Source organism: Phascolarctos cinereus, unplaced genomic scaffold (assembly GCF_003287225.1).
Source record: "Phascolarctos cinereus isolate Bilbo 61053 unplaced genomic scaffold, phaCin_HiC Scaffold_2;HRSCAF=192, whole genome shotgun sequence".
In the NCBI taxonomy this organism is placed as follows: domain Eukaryota; kingdom Metazoa; phylum Chordata; class Mammalia; order Diprotodontia; family Phascolarctidae; genus Phascolarctos; species Phascolarctos cinereus.
Window position 1 is genome coordinate 19,657,284 of NW_027555625.1, and position 17,657 is coordinate 19,674,940.

General features: G+C 39.9%; 1 protein-coding gene across 2 annotated transcripts in view; it reads right to left on the reverse strand.

Moving 5' to 3' along the window:
- Positions 1 to 8,513: 8,513 nt before the first annotated feature.
- Positions 8,514 to 17,657, reverse strand: part of ADAM28 (ADAM metallopeptidase domain 28) — a 90,382-nt gene continuing 81,238 nt past the window's right edge. The window contains exons 19-23 of one of the 2 annotated variants that reach the window (XM_021001187.2): positions 16,750 to 16,855; positions 15,274 to 15,361; positions 13,213 to 13,278; positions 12,745 to 12,810; positions 8,514 to 9,781 (exon numbers count right to left, since the gene is read on the reverse strand). In XM_021001187.2, the coding sequence (XP_020856846.1) occupies positions 9,761 to 9,781; positions 12,745 to 12,810; positions 13,213 to 13,278; positions 15,274 to 15,361; positions 16,750 to 16,855 (347 nt within the window). In that variant the 3' untranslated portion in view covers positions 8,514 to 9,760. The remainder of the gene's footprint in view (positions 9,782 to 12,744; positions 12,811 to 13,212; positions 13,279 to 15,273; positions 15,362 to 16,749; positions 16,856 to 17,657) is intronic. The other variant, XM_021001188.2, reaches the window with a different exon arrangement.

Here is a 17,657-nt window from a genome sequence, read left to right on the forward strand (position 1 = left end):
CTGTTCTGCAACTTTGAATCATTGCCTCTACTTCCTTAGCTCAAAGTTTCCACAATTGCTAGACTGACTCTTACCCCATCCAGATTGTGTAAGATGTCTGGGAAAGATTCAGAAAACAGAACTAGACTTGGGGCCTATGAAAAAGCAGTAGAATATTGGGCCTGGCCTCTAAAGTTTCAGAGATGTCGCCATCCCACAGATTCAAGGATACCCATTTCATGCTCAAAGGTCACCTGAGATTTTGGCTCTTCCCCAAGCTCAGGGTGCACACTAGGCATGTTGCTGATGTGAAACCTCTGCTCAAGGATGATACTAGTTGGAAGTTATTAGTCTGGAAACCAAGACAAGTACAAAGCCAAGTCAGTTTGCAGTCTCACCATTCAGCAATAATCATTTAGGAATTGTCTCTTGGGAGCCAGGCTATGTCCTAGAGAAACAAAGCCCTGCTTTCACTGCAGGGGGCAGGGAAATGCAACATGCACAGAGAAGTAAATAAAAGCAAACTAATGTCAAGGTGGAAAAGTCCAAGTCCTCTTCTGCCACTAATTTACCCTACAGCTTTGGGCAACACAGTTCAACTCTCTGGTGCTTATTTTCCTCCTCTGAAAAAAAGTAATACAAAACAATAATTGGATTGGATTAAAATATTCAACCTAAGAGTCAGACTTCATAGTCCTTAGAGTGCTTGACTTGGAGTCAATAAAGCATGGATTCAAATTTGGCTTCAGATACTTATTAGCTGTATGACCTTGGGAAAGTCCTTTGATTCATGTATACCTCAGTTTCCCCATATAGTAAATTGAGAGTAATAAGAACCATAGTACCTAACTCATAGACTGGTTGCGTGCATGAAAAGTGCTTGGCAAACTAGAAACTTCTTTTGTTTTTCATTTTGTTATTCATCAGTGTACAAAGCACCTGGTTAGGAAACTCCTACCAATAATAATTAGTATGACGAATAACACTAATACAGCACTTTATGGTTTGCAAAACACTTTACATATATTACCTCATTTGGTCTTCACAACAACCTGCAAGGAACGTGTTGCGATTATCCCGTTTTATGGATGAGGAAAATCAGGCAAACAGAGATTGTTACTTGCCCAGGGTCACACAGTTGTTAAGTGTCTGAGGTCAGATTTGAACTCGTCTTGCTGAATGCAGTTCCAGAATTATGTCTGTTGTACCACATAACTGCCTCTATAGCTCTTCTCTATAAATTTAAGTTATAATCCTAAATCCCTTGTTCCATTAACCTCATCTTACATAGATAGAGAATGTAAGGTCCAGGGATATAAGGTGACTTACTCACAGTTCTATAGCTAGAAAGTAACAAAGTTGGAATTTGAATTCAGATCCATGACTCCAATTCTGTGTTCTTTCTGCTATAACATGTTGGGATCTATGATCTTTTCATAGGATATATTTTATGATCTAGGAAATGAGAATTAACTTTCAGTAGGGATTTCTAACCTCTCTGCCAAGACCCAGTTCAAAATTTCAAACCGTTGGATATTTCTGCATAGGTATCCTACCAACATCTCAAATTTAATCAATAACTCATCAACCTCTTCCCAATTGTCTCAATTTTGTCATTCTTGTTAATGGTGCCCATAATTCAGTCAGCCAAGCACCTTTCAGGGTCCATGAGTTGTCCCTCTCCTTAGTCAATTTCTCCACATTCAGTCATTCATCAAGACATAGATTCTTCACAATATCCCAAGTTTGGGTCTTCATCACCCCAGTCATCAACTACCAGAGTAGATAGAATCTTAATTGGTTTCCATGTTAGAGTCACTTGGCCCTGAAATCCATTCTATAGACCACTTGATCAATTACTCTTCCCAATATACATTTCTGATCATGGTCATAGTCTATACTTTACTTCTTCCATGTGAATCTTTCAATTTAATAGGAAAAAGGAAATTTTATGAAGCTCCTACTATTTGAAAAATACTATGTTAGTCCCTGGAAATAGAAGGAAAGAAAAAAGAAAGAAAGAAAGAAAGAAAGAAAGAAAGAAAGAAAGAAAGAAAGAGAGAGAGAAGAGAGAGAGAGAGAGAAAGAAAGAAAGAAAGAAAGAAAGAAAGAAAGAGAGAAAGAAAGAAAGAAAGAAAGAGAGAAAGAAAGAAAGAAAGAAAGAGAGAAAGAAAGAAAGAAAGAGAGGAAGAAAGAAAGAAAGAGAGGAAAGAAAGAAAGAAAGAAAGAAAGAAAGAAAGAAAGAAAGAAAGAAAGAAAGAAAGAAAGAAAGAAAGAAAGAAAGAAAATGGAAGAAAGAAAGAGAGGAAGAAAGGAGGAAGAAAGGGAGAAAGAGAAAGAAAGAGGTAGAGAGAGAAAAGAGAAAGAAAAAAGGTAAGAAGGAAAGAAGGAAAAGTGAGAGACAGAGAAACAGAACCACAGAGAGAAAAGAACTTGGTTTCTTTTGTTTGTTTTTGTTTGTTTTGTTTGTGAAAAGCAGAAGTTTTTGCTTTCTCAGAGCTTACATTCTAATGTTCTTTCACTCTTCCCTATTTGCAATACTTCTGTATTGTGCCCACCCACTGAAATCCTATTCATCCTTCAAGACCTAATTCAGAAGATTTATTTTCATTGAAGTATATGATATAGTGAAAAAATTCAAAGATTTAGAGCCAGAGTACACCAAGATCAGGCAGTTCAGTGGTACAGTAGACAGACTGCCATGCCTGAAGTCAGGAAGACTCATCTTCCTGAGTTCAAATATGGTCTTAGACATTTGCCAGCTGTATGCTAGTAAAGTCACTTAACCCTATTTGCCTAAGTTTCCTCATCTATAAAATGGCCTGGAGAAGAAAATGACAAAAAACACTCCAATATCTCTGCCAAGAAAACTCCAAATGGGGTCACGAAGAGTCAAATACAACTGAACCACAGCAATGACAAAGCTCCCCTAGGTCATGTGGTATAGAGGCAAGAACTCTGTATTTATAGTCAGAGGACATTTGAATTCCAGGGCTCTGGAGTTCTAGGATCTGGGTTCAAATCCCACCTCTAATGCTTCCTACCTGTGGGGGTTTGGGTAAGTTGCTTCACCAACAAGGGCCTCCATTTACTAATCAATAAATAGAGAAGACTAGACTAACTGGCCTCTGTCATCCCTTGCACCCCCAGATGCACACATCTCCATTTCCTATTCATTCATGCAACAGTAGGCAAGTTGCCTAACCTGTCTGGTCTTCATTTATTCCTCAATGATTTCAAGTTCGTTCCTCCCAACTCTAATTCGAGCATCCATGTCCCAGTAAATCATGGCTCTGCCACTTACTTTTGGTGTGACATTGAGCAAGTCATTATTTCCCTAGGAATAGGTCCTGTGTCTTATATAAAGAGGGGCTAGGTTAGATTAAGAGTTCTTAACTTGTGCATCTGTGTGTGTGTGTGTATGTGTGCATGCATGTATGTGTGCATGTGTGTGTGTGTGTGTATGTGTGTGTGTTGGACAGTGTGGCTTGTCCAGGATCACACAAGCTAAAACTGGAACCTGAGACCTCTTACTCCAAATCCAGCTCTTCTCCCTGCCCACAGGAAGACCTGGGTTCAAGTCCTACACCTGACAATCTCCAACTATTGGGCCCTAAGCAAGTCACCTTACCTCTATGGGTCTCACCTAACTTGTCAAGAATTAACTTCTTAGTCCCAGATAAGCAAGAATCTGCCTGGGTACCACTTGGTGCCAATAAACTTCCAAATGTGTCCTGTATTTGTGCATGTGCTTCTGTTGCTTAAAGATGTCATATAACTAGATGGCAAGGTGGAAAGAGTGGTGGGCCTAGAGTCAGGAAGATCTGAGTTCAGATCCAGCCTCAGACACTTACTGTACCTCAGGCAAGTCATAATTTCTATTTGCCTCAGTTTCCTCATTTAAAAAAAGATATACACCTACCTCCCCAGACTGTTGTGAGGATCCAGTGAGGTAATAATTATAAAGTGCCTAGCACAATGCCTGGCACATAGTAGGTGCTACATAAATATATTGTTATTATATGTAGGTTTTCCAAGTGACATGGAGAAAACAGAGCAACTATCTCCAAACAGCCAGATGAGCCTTGCCAAGAGCTGTGACCCCCTGAGAGCTATCCTAAACCACAAATTCCATTATCTCTGACATGTACCCAGAAGAATAAACAAGGATTAGTTCCTCTGAAATTCTCAGCCTTTCACTATCATCAAAGCCAAGTTTTCTAAGCATAAATACTTCACAAGTGCCTACTAAGCGCTTCAATGTTTTATTTATTCTTTTAAACTCAAGCCACAGTTCCCTTGATATTTAGATTACTAATATAACCCCCTCCCATTTAAAAAGGGAGCTGATCAAAAAAAAAAAAACCATTGTTGTTTAGTTGTGTCAGACTCTTTGTGACCCTATTTGGGGTTTTCTTGGCAGAAATGATGGAGTAGTTTGGTATTTCCTTCTCCAGTCATTTCACAAATGAGGAAACTGAGACAAACAAGGTTAGGTGACTTGCCCAAGGTCACACAGCGAATAAGTGTCTGAGGCTGAATTTGAATTCAGGAAGGTGAGTCTTCCTGACACCAGTCCCAGCACGCTACCCACTGTACCAATAGCTGCCCCTTTTTAAAAAATACTGATTCTCAAATTTGTGCAAGATGATGAGAAGCAATACGGTTTAGGGGACAGAGAGACAACCATTCAGGCAAGAAGCATAGTGTACATGACAGAAGAGCAATTAGATTCTCTTCTGGCCCAAGCAACAGCCCCAATTACAGTGGGATAATAGGCAGATCATTAGGCTTTTAGTTGCCAAGCATAGGGGTTTTTATTTTATCGTTAAGGCAATTGGGAACCAATGAAGCTTCTCAGGAAAGAGAGTGAAAAGACATAACTGCTTTAGGAATATTCATTTGATTAGCTGTATGGAAGATGTTTTCAAGAGGGGAAAGACTGAATTCCATGAGACCACTTAGGAAGCCATTTCAACAGTCCAGGTGAGAAGTGTGACAGCCATGTAAGTGAGGAGAAGGGACAATGTGAGGGATATTATGGAAACATACTGCAAAACTTGACTATTGACTGGATGTGGAGGTTGTGAGGAAGAACCAGGAGGTACCTCTGCTGTCATTGGTCCAGAACAAACATAAGGGAATCTCAATGATAGCATAGCTGGCCAGTGGTGCTCTAGTCTCAGTTTGAAGCCTCCACCAGCTCCTGGGACATCCATTCTACTTTGGCATATCTGTAATTGTCAAAAATTTTTTGCTTGTTTTATTTTGTCTTGTGCTGCCCCTAGCTTCCAGACTCAATTTCTCTCATGACAACTTTTATCCACAGCTGTTTGTACTACCATACAGGGCCAAGTAGACCATCACCTGATACATCCTTCCAATGATAGGTCCTCAAAGGCCCCTTAGACTGCTATCAGCCCCAGTCCCTCTCTGCCTTACATTCTTACATTCAGGCTAAACATCCCATTTCTCCAACTAACTCTTGTGTAAGGGAGTTGGTGTTTCAGAGACCTTATCACAGATAATAAGCTAATTACAAACATTCTGCCACACCAGGAAAGCTCATTTAGGCATCTGGGGCCATAACTCATAGAATGCTTACAACAGAACTAATGCATACCCCCACGACATGGGTGAGGGCACCCCCTCCTCCTTGCCTCTTGTGATAGGTTTTAGATTTTGCCAAAAGGAGACAAAAGGATCCCAGGACTTGATTGTCCCATTTCCTTGGCAGCTTCCTGGACCCCTAAGGAAGCAGCTAGGTGTATATTGCATTCAGTGCTAGAGTTGGAATCAGGAAGACCTGAGTTCAAATCAAGTCTCCCAACTGTGTGACATTGGACAAGTTACTAAAACTTCTGTCTACCTCTCTGTTTCCTCACCTGTAAAATGCAAACACTAATAACACTAACTCTTGGTAGATGGATAGCAAATGAAATAATATTTGTAAAATGCTTTGTAAATTATAAAGGAATGTATCTTCTAGTTATTATAGCTACCATTATTATTATCAATATTATCTAAGGGCATAAGTCCCACCTTCATAAAGTTGGAGTCCTCCTTCTTGGTTCATTTCTGAAGACCACATAAGTTATCATCTCTTCATCATATCCTGCCCTGATCACCTACTTCAGCTGAGCTTCAGTGCCCTACTATGCTTTATCCAATGCCATTCAGTCATGGGATAAGACCCTTCATACCTCCTAACCCGAGTCTCCTTTTTCAAGAGTATCTACAGTCATGACATTCCATCCTCCTTCTTCATGCCCTTTCACTCTCTGGTCCCTATCCCCAGAATTCTCTATCAACTCATTACCATCTCTTGCCCTTTCTGGCCTCCTTCAAAACTCAGCTCTAAACCCTCCTTCTTCAAGATACCTTTCCCCATCCCATCCCCAGAGGCTAATTTGGTTCTTCTAAAATGACCTTCCATCCACTCAGTAAGTATCTGGTATGTACCTAGTTTTCCATGTTCTCTCCCTCATCAGACTATGAGCTCTTTGAAGAGAAAAAGTACATCTTTTTTTTTTGCATCCCCGATGCTTAACACAGGACCTGACACCTCGTAAGTACTTTATAAACCCTTGTTGATTTGCCTAGTTCATAGCAGCAGCAATAGTAGTATTCTTACTACTACTATTTCTTAGTAACATATTTAATTATGTAATATTTTAACAATCTCATTTAATATAATTCTGTAACTAATACAATTCTATACTATTTATTTAATATTTAATACTTATTTGCAAGAAATGGTAATATACATGACTATGTGTTTAAAGTGTGTAAGCACTTTATAATCTCTGTCACTCCTCTTCCTCTATGTCTCTATGTCTTGGTCTCAATCTATATCTTAGCTTTAACAAAGGGATATTTACTGAAGAATATAGCAAGAAGTGAAGACAACACAGTGGATAGAGTGCCAGGCCTGAAGTCAGGAAGATTCATCTTCCTGAGTCCAAATGTGGCCTCAGACACTTATTAGCTCTGTGAACTTGGGCAAGTCACTTGGCATTGTTTGCTTCAGTTTCCTTATCTGTAAAATGAGTTGGAGAAGGAAAGGACAAACCACTCCAATATCTTTGCCAAGAAAATCCCAAATGGGTCATAAGGCATTAAATATAACTGAACAGCAACAAAGAAATATAGTCATTTCTCCCCAGGGCCTGGAGTTTGGGGGAACACATTCTCACCTATACCACCTAGCTCTCTGGGGACAGTAGGCTCAAAGTAGTTCCTACATAGCATTCTCTGGAGTTAACTTCTGAATGTTAATAGATGGATAGATGACTCCTCATATATTTTACTGCTCTTCTTGACCAGAAAGATTTGCTTAGGACTTGACACTTTACCATCTGACTTCTCAGCACAGACTTCAACTTCCAGATGTATGGTGGGCTCATTCTGACCTTTCAAAGTTCATAAGATTGTAACCATCTTCAATCTCTTTCACTTAAAGCAGGAAAACACAGAAACAAAGAGACAAGTACCTAGGCCCATATTCACTGGCCACGTGTTGGTCCCAGACAGGGAGGGAAGGCCCAAGTCCTCTCCCTTCACAGATAGTTCCACTCACCTGAACAGCAGGCCTCTTCCTGTGGCAGTCTAGGGGTGCTGGGAACCCCATCAAGGGCAGAAGACAGAGGTCCTGTCTCGAATGAATTTGACTCAAGCCTTCTTTCAGAGACAAGGTTAATTAAAACACCAATTGGGGTGAGAGAGATGCCCAGTGAGTCTGCACTATTGGCCAGATTTTAAGAATCTGAGCATTTGTGACACTTGCATTGAGAAGTGGGCCTGACTCTTAAGGAATCTGAACGATATAATGGTGGGCAAGATGGACTTTATATATAGAAAGATGGTGGGAAGATCTGAATGTGATCAAGGAGGGGCCAAGTAGTCTGGGGTTGACTGGGAAGTAACAGAAGGACCTGAAAGGCCCAAGTGCCCCAGGTGAACTGCAGGAATCTGGACCTTGTGGAAGGGGTCTAGTCTAGGGTGGGGCCAAGTGCAGACAATGATCGCTGAGCTAGGTTAGAGGTAAGAGAATAGGAGATTGGGGCAGGGTCAAAGCCACAGTGCAAGGACAGTTGAAAGGATTATGAGAAGAGGCTCTGGAGAACACTAGGGTCATATGGGAGAGTTCAGGGGAAGCTAGTGGGGAGGGTTTCCAGGACCTATACCCCGTCACTCCTGTGGGCAGGAAAAAGCTAAAGCAGGAGATATTACCCCTTTCTGCAGGGCCCCCTCCCCCCACCATGTCTGTTTGAAGGTAACTATACTAAAGTCAGGTATAGAAAAAAATAGACTCATTGGTAGTTTTAAAAACTGCCATTCAGTAAGATTACAGAAGCAAAACCTTTGAAAACAGGTTCAGCACAAGGCAAAATAGGGTAGAGTATTTTAGCCATTAACATCTTACTCTCTTGTATCCTGTCATACCCATCACTCCATATAAAATGTGCTTATTATCTACAGCGTCTGTCTGAAACTTTGAATTACAATGTAAAATCTCACTAAATTTGCATTAATCGAAGGGAAAACTGATTTAATGAAATGTTGATTTGACACTATCAGGGTATACATAAGTATTGAGAGACAATATGTATTAATGCAAAGAAGGCTGGATATGACAGCAGAAGACCTAGGTTTGAATTTCATTCTTCTCCTGTCTCAAGTCAATAAACATTTATTAAGTGCCTGTTACAAAACAGGCATTGTGCTAGGTGCTGAGAATACAAAGTCAAAAATTAAACTGTTCCTACCCTCAGGGGGCTTATACTCTATGACAGGGAAATCACATATGTAGAAGTAAACACAAGGTATATACAAAAAAGTACAAAGTAATTTCAAGAGAGAGAAAGGGCCACTAAGATGTGGGGAAAGCCTTATGTAGGACGTAGAACCTGAGTTGAGCTTTGAAGGAAGCAAAGCCAGAGATTCTTTAAGGTGGAGGTTGGAGGTACAAGTCCATTAAACTCTCTGGGTCTCAGTTTCCTCCACTCCAAAGTGAGGGAGCCAGACTCCCTCACAAAGGGCTTCCCCATCCTTTGCTATGGGAACAGATGGGATCTAACAGTGTTTATGACATCATCAGGTCTGAAACATTGGCTTTTGGTTTGCAAATGTCACTGCCTAACAAATGGACAAGCCTCCAAGGCAAGTTAGGGAGTAATGTCTGGAAGTCTCTATCAAGGACAATGGAAAAGTTTATGGTTTTTTTTTTTTAATTCAGGGTGGTATAGTGGAGAGAGATCTGTCCTTGAAGCTAGAAAGATCTGGATTCAAGTTGTACTTCTGACACATCCTGGATGTGTGACCCTGGGTAAGTCACATAATCTCAGTGTTCTAGGAAACTCTTCAAGATTTTGAGTTACAGATAAGATGCTAATCTGCATTAGTGGGGGGAGTTTACTCACCAAGGAAGTCCCTATACCAACGAAATCACAGGTTCACACTCCATTCCTAACTCTGCATTCAAGCTTTTAACATTATCCCCTCTTCCTGTCTCTGGTGAACCAGGGAGCTAGCCCGTCCCTTAAATCAGCACTCCACTCTATTCTGGGCTCTTCTATTTTGCCCCATAATGACACCTTTTTGAGAAGAAGTCCCACCATTGTTCTATGAGTACATATTTCTCTTGAAGATTGAATGTTTAATCTACTAAGATCCACCAGAACCTTGATCCAGAAAAATGAATGGAAGTCTTTTCTTCTGTCCAGATTCCTGTCCCATCTTCTGGATTTCTGGATTGTTCACCCATCCTCGTGCAGATGCTTCAGGCTTGGGGATGTATGCCCTAAAAAAAAAAAAAAGATAAAGCTTTGGCATGAATGAATTTCCCAATAAGTAACTATTATGTGAATATCTTAATTAGAAATTAATGAACCCGAGATCCTCATAAGAATAATGGTAGTCAGTTTTACTGACTCACTTTAAGTACATCATTTTGTAAAGACTCACTCATGGAAAAAGAGATAAGATTCACGGTATCAATAAAGTCCATGACAGGAGGGGTAGAGATTTAAGGCTAGGGGAATCCTGAAAACACAGGGAAGGGGGACTTCATGGTAGAGTGGATAGCATGCTGAACTTGGGGTCAAGAAAATGTGGTTGAAATCCCATTTCTGACATGTACTTAACTGTGTGACCTCAATAAAAAATTCAGTCTCTTTGACCTTGTGTTTCCTCATCCTTTAAAGGTCAATATTCGTATCGAACATAGTTATTAGAGAGCATTACTCGAGAATAAGGTGTTAAAGGAATAATTATACTAGAGTGATTGCTAACATCCACAAAGTGCTTTAGGGTTTTCAAAGCGATATCTATTATCTAGCTGTGTGTATGTAGAATCTGCTTTGATTCTCACAACAGCCTTGTGAGGTAGCTGTTATTACTGCCCCTCTTTTACAGGTAAGGAAACAGGGTTGGAGGATTTAGGTGGCTTGTCCCAAGTCACACAGCAAAATTAGTGACTAGGTTGGAATTCAAACCCAGGCCTTCCTGACTCCTTAGGCCTGTACCTCATTCACCTTACCACTTTAATGATTACAAAGCACCTTTCTCAAGGTGTTTGGGACTCTGAAGAGAGCAAGAGAATAGAGCAAGTGCAACAGGAGATGTTCCACATTGGCCCGAATCCATCAACCAGGGATTTTGTGGGCTAGAAGGCTTATTCTTGCCTTTCTTCTTCCTTGGCCTACTGCTAAATGCTATCCAAGACCCAGCGTGCGGGGACTATGGACGGGCGTGGGGGCAGTCACAGGAGACAACCTAGGCTTGGTTGGCATTATTTGAGCCCTGTCTCGGTGTCTGTTCTGTTCATGTCATACAAATATAGAGGCGGTGGCTGTTCATTAAAGATCAACTTTATGTGACTTTTCTAATGTTTATGAAATGCCTTACATTCATTGTCTCATTTGGTCCTCATAATGAGAGATCTGTGTTCAAATCTCACCTCAGACACTAACTACCAAGTCTGGTAGTCTCTGGGCAAGTCATTTAATCTCTCGGAGACTCCGTTTCCTCATCTGCAAAATGAGATAAATGAACTAGAAGACCACTGAGGTCCTTCAAGCTACAGATGTATCATCCTCTGACTTGTCAAGGGTCACACCATTGATGTCACAGAGGGATTTGAACCAGGTCTTTCCTCCTCCAACTCTAGCATTCTATCTCCCTGCTTAGAAGTATTATCTCCTAGGGAGAGTTCACCCAGACTTCTGTTACCTGAGATGCAGCCAGGATTTGTGTTTGAAAACAGGAAAAGGAAATACCACTATGTGAAATACTAGGCTCATTGCTGCCTTTAAAACATGAATTTTGCTGTAGCCCTCTAAGACTGCTAATGTGACATTATAGATGTATACTCGGGGCCTCATGTAAAAATGGGGTGACCCTTATTACAGTCGTGGTCATTCAAAGTTGTCAAAGGATGGAGGGAGCTGAATCCAACAGAGAAGGAAAGGGGATTTTTTAAAAAGCACACCAATTAGAGATGGAAATAAGAGTCCCCTAAACAGAATCTAGTCCAATCTCTTAACTTTCTAGGTTGTGAAAGCCAGACAGGAGAAGGACCATCCAGGTGATCAGCTCAAATCTAGGTCTCTTCTCAGTACAAATACTGTCTCAAATGAGTGGAGAGAATACTGGCTCTGAACTCAGAGGCCTGGGCTCAAAGGCTTATCCCCCATAACCATACCTACCACTTGTGTTACCATGGGCACATTACCTAATCATTAGGCCTCAGTTGCATCATCTATAAAATGGGGTCAAGGAGAAAGAAACAGCAAACAGATCCAATATCTTTGCCAAGAAAACCCCAAATGGGTCACATGACTGAAAATGACTGAATAACAATAATAACAGCATGTGGAAGAGGGACTCAACTTGTTCTGCTTGGAGCCAGAGGGCAGAACCAGGAGCAATGAGCGGGAGTTATAAATGGGGTAAATTTAGGCTTGGTGTCAATTCCATCTAACTCTTCATGACCCCATGAATTGTATCATGCCAACACTGTCCGTGGGGGATTTTCTTGGCAAAGGTACTGGAGGGGTTTATCATTTCTTTCTTCAGTGGAGTAAAGCAAACAGAGATTAAGTGACTTACCCAGGGTCACACAGCTAGCAAGTGCCTGAGGCTGGATTTGAACTCAGGTCTTCCTGATTCCTGACTCCAGCCCCAGCACTGAGGTATCTCGCTGCCTCCACGACTAGAAGTGTCCAAAAGTGAAGTGGGATGCTGTGAGAGATGGTAGAGTCTCCCTCTTGGAGGTCTTCAACCAGAGGTTAGACAACCACTATAATTGTGTGTGTTATAGTTGGGATACCTTTAATCTGTGTGTTAGACTGGGGGTCACTGAAGCTCCTTCCAGCTCTCAAATTTTGTGATTCTATGGTTTTTCTCCTCCTAGTCCTTATAAGGAGAGGTAGGGCATACATAGCACATGTACATAGCAAAGCACAACAAATAACAGAATGTGGAAAGTGTATGTGGAGGGGGAAAACGTGCCATTGTTCTAAGTTTGGAATATACTTCTCATGTGGCCTTTAGAAAAGAACATGAATTAGGGCAGATAGGTGGCACCAGCCCTGAAGTCAGGAGGACCTGAGTTCAAATCCAGCCTCAGACCAAACACTTGACATTTACTAGCTGTGTGACCCTGGGCAAGTCACTTAACCCCAATTGCCTAAAAATAAAAATTTTTTTAAAAAGAAGAGAACAGAACGTGAATCATTCAGAATCACTTGGTTAGTTACTTACTGTGTGTACAAATGAGGACCTAGTTGTAGGAATAAGAGGCAGTGGACGGGTTGACTTTGTAATCAGCTAGGGAAAAAGAAGAGTTTGTTACTTTAAGGATGTGACTGCACACCTGGACGTAGTGAATGAAGAAGATGAGTTTTCCAGACAGTTTCATCCTCAAAGGGGGATGGTTCCATATGTGAGTCTGTCCTTTGATGTGCTCTCAACCTCAAAGTTTCATCACTTTCATGAACATTCAGACTTTAATTGACAGTTTATGCCTTAAGGCTGCTTATCTCCTGACACAGAAGTGATGGACTCAAGATGCAGGATGAGACATGCGATTTTGGAAATGGTCAAAGAGCTTCCAAACTAATGAGTGAGACAACAGGTGCGTAAATTGGTCTAACAATTATATTAGGGAAATTAGAAGCTAAGAAAGTTAAGAAGAGAGGAAAAGGGAAGAATGGATTTTGTTATACTTACAGAACAAAGTGGTGGTTTATTACTTTCCATCGGATATGTAGACACAGGTGGACTCATGGGACCCATCTAAATTAAAAAATGGCATGTCAGAAAAAAAAAAGAAAGCAACAGCAGCGTATCACCCACAGATGGATATGGTGCTCCTTCAGAAGCAATACCTGAAAAGCTTGAAAGCTCCTAGACCAAAAATGCTCCGAGTTCAACCTGTAATTCCCACTAATTAATAAAGCCAGCCACCCACTAACAGTAAAGATGAAAGTGCTTTCCCTGTGCCAGGAGCTTAGTATACAAATACAAACATTGAAACGATCTCTGCTCTCCAGATACATATTTGTGTGTGTGTGTTTGTTTCTTTGTTTCTTCCTTTTTTCTTCCATCCTTCCTTCCTTCCTTCCTATCTTTCTTTCTTTCTTTCTTTCTTTCTTTCTTTCTTTCTTTCTTTCTTTCTTTCTTTCCTTCCTTCCTTCCTTCCTTCCTTCCTTCCTTCCTTCCTTCCTTTCTTTCTTTCTTTCTTTCTTTCTTTCTCTTTCTTTCTTTCTTTCTTTCTTTCTTTCTTTCTTTCTTTCTTTCTTTCTTCCTTTCTTTCTTTCTTTCTTTCTTTCTTTCTTTCTTTCTTTCTTTCTTTCTTTCTTTCTTTCTTTCTTTCTTTCTTTCTTCCTTTCTTTCTTCCTTTCTTTCTTCCTTTCTTTCTTTCTTCCTTCCTTTCTTCCTTTCTTTCTTCCTTCCTTTCTTTCTTTCTTTCTTCCTTCCTTCCTTTCTTTCTTTCTTTCTTTCTTTCTTTCTTTCTTTCTTTTCTTTCTTTCTTTCTTTCTTTCTTTCTTTCTTTCTTTTCTTTCTTTCTTTCTTTCTTCCTTCCTTCCTTCCTTCCTTCCTTCCTTCCTTCCTTCCTTCTTTCTTTCTTCCTTTCTCTGAGGAATATTTAATGATGGTCTCCAGGATCCTCTAATATTCTTAAGCACAACATTGACATAACTCCTATTTTAGCTAAATCATGTATGTCCCATTACATGTAACTGACTATGTACTGTGTTTCAGATACCATCCAGCCACCCACCAGGATACTAGAGGCTGCCCAGTGTCAGTATTTTGACATCCAGTTTGTTGCCATGAAAGCTTCCCCACCTCCTTCTTGCTCTAGCGTTGGAACTGTAATCATGTTAATGATACTATTACTTCTGGAAAAGGCATAATGATGGACAAGTCAGTGGCTCCACTCATCATCACCATGACTCCTTAGGTCAAAGCAACTTTTTTTTTTCCTGGCAATGATTGCCTTATATGTATCGCATCTTTTAATTAGAATCTAAGTTCCCTGAAGGCATACTTCCCTGGCTCCCTAGCACCTGCATAATAGAATCCAAACCCCTAACCTTATAATTCGCTGCCATCTGTAGTCTTGCTCTAATTCACTCCTCCTACTTCTCCTCTTTATGAGCCCTACACCTTAACTGGAATCAACTCTGTTTTTGTATGTGTTACTCTCACATCTATGTTTTCCTGTCTGTGTGTCTTTGATCATGCTATTCTTTCCGCCTGAAATATTTTTTCTTCCAGCTTTACCCATTAAAAATCTTCCCGATCCTTCAAAGACAATGGCAAATGTCACCTCCATGAGAAAGCTATCTACGATCACCCAACCCAGAAGCTTTGATCTCTTCTCTCTATTTTTAGCCCTTTATCATGTTGTGCCTGTCCTGTACTTCAGCTTCCACTTTTCCTTTTTTTACCACAGTCTTTTTATAGACACATATATGTACACACAAACATTCAAATGTATGTATATAGGTATACATATACGTATGCATGCTTAATACATAGCAAGCATTTAATATATATATATATATATATGTGTGTATATATATATATACCTATATATATAATATATATATATATGTGTGTGTGTATATATATATATATATATATATATATATATATATATATATATATTGATTCATGATTTGGATAAAAAATGTCCAAGGAGTGAAGGGACAGAGTTCAGGGAGTATGAAGTGGAGAAAAGTCAGGAAGGACAAAGGAATCATAGTACAAACAATGGCTTACCTCATGAGAATGAGTACTTTGCACTTCCTGTTGTCTCTTCATTGGTTTCCATTGCCTTGGTTTGGAGCCTGAAGTGGGGCACGACTGGCTAGGGTTAAAAGTGCTGTCTTATTAAACCATCAGCCATTGTGTATAGCAGAATATAAGGTCCTGGAAGCCAGGGCCAGCTTTTCTTTCTATCTGTATATCCCCAGCACCTGGCAAAATGCCTAGTACATAGGAAGGAAGAACTGGGTTTGTGATTTCATTGATAGACATTTCATTGATATAGGCAATTAGATGATGCAGTGCAGAGAGTGATGCATCTGCAGTTAGGAGGCCCTGAATTCAACTCCCCCTCAGATACCAATTAGCTGTGTAAGTCTCAGAAAGTCATAACCAGAGTCTGACTCAGTTTCCTTATTGACAAAATAAGATTAATAATAGCACCTACCTCTCAGAGTTGTGAGGATGAAATGAAATAAAATTCATAAAGTATTTTTCAAAACTATTATTAATATAGGGAACTTAAGGATGAGGGATCTTCTACCAATGCAGGTTGGCACCTTCTCTATAATGCAAAGTCCTAATTGCTTAGAACACTAAGAGATTAAATGATTTTCAAGGAATTAGAGCCAGGAGTTTAAGTTTGAGAGATAGAACTTGGATCCAGATCTTTCTGCCTCTGAGGCCAACTCTCACCCCATCACTCCCACACCATGTCTTTCCAGTACACAGTACACATTTGAAAAATGCTTTCTGCGTTCTGTCACTCTCATGTCCACTCTGGTGAGTGACTAAATGAGGCAAATGGGAAAAACATCGACAAGGAGTCAAAGTAGGAAGTGTCTGAATGTGTTTGGCTTTTCTTTGTCGTAGAAGACCCGAACTCAATTTTTCGATGTGTGATCCTGGGAAAGTCATTTAATATCTCTTTGCTTTACTAATCTCATCTATAAAATGATTATAATAACACTGGTCCTGTCTACCTTTCAGGGCCAGTGGGGGAAGATAAGGAAAAATGCAATGAAAATATATTTTATCACTGTTACAATTCTCTGCTCCTTAGAAAGTTATTTGTCATCTAAAAATTTAAATCACTTAGTTTCTCTGGGCCACAATTTCCTTGTTTATAAAATTGGGATTATAGTACCTGGACTAGCCCCTTGAAGAACTGCTTTGAGAATCAAGTAAGGTAATATTTGTGGAAAGCCTGATAAATTATAAAATGCTTTATCTACATTGTCAGCTCCTTTAGTAATATTACTTTCCTCTTCACTCTATACATAATAATTCAGTATTTTGGAAGTTGACTTGCTACCATGGTTTGATTTACTCTAATACTCAAAGTACTTTTAGACACATTTATTTTATCATTAAAAAGGGAGCAATATTAATTTTTCTGTGAGAATTGTGTGACCTCTCCCAATTTAGATCACCTTTGGGAACATCACAAAACTCGGGGGAGAATCTCTGGCACAAGGGAAACAGGCATACCTCATATTTTTTTTCCTCTTAGCGGTGCTCTGATGTCGGATGATAATCACAGCAATGATCACTATTATGGAGAGTGCAACCAGCATACCCATCACAATGGAAAAATCTGTAATGTTAAGAATATAAAGGAGAGACCTGAGATCCTGACAACATCATGAAGAAATCTGCAATGTTGAGGACAAAATCAATAAATCTATAATGTTAAGAATACAAAGCATAAATCTACAACATTGAGAATGTGAGGGAGAAATCTCTAATGTACGCAAATAATAAAGAAATCTACAACCTTGATGACAAAATGGAAACATCTAGTTTCAAAGACAGAATGGGGAAACCTATGACTCTGAGATTATAATGGTAAAACCTACACTCTTGAGGACACAATGGGGAAACTGACAACATTGAGAATGCAGTGCATAAATACAAGATATTAAGAATATGATGGAAAAATTCCTATTGAGAACAAACACAGCAGCAAAGACAGGGCACAGCTGATAGGGAACAAGTAATTTCCAATTTTTTTTCCCAAAGCTCAACTCCTGGTCATACCGTAGTATCTCCTTTGTGGTGAGGGATTTAGTCATCCCAGCAAGTGTCCTCTGGGGGACATGGAGATGCAGATTTAGAACTAGAAGGGACTGTGAAGGTCATTTAGTCTAATACTTTCACTTTGAAAATGGGAAAACTAATGATAATGGTGGTAAAGCGGCCTGTCCAAGGAGAAATATCTAGAACTGACTCCAAATCGAAATTGGTTTTTACTGTCTCATATTGCCCGTGTTACACAAGAAAGTGAGGCAGTTTGTGGCTGTTCTCTGTTTCTAGCATTATAGTCTCTTTGTTTCCCCCTCTATCATAGTCTACCCTGTATTAATAATATATTTTTGTAGACTTTTCTACAGTTGCTC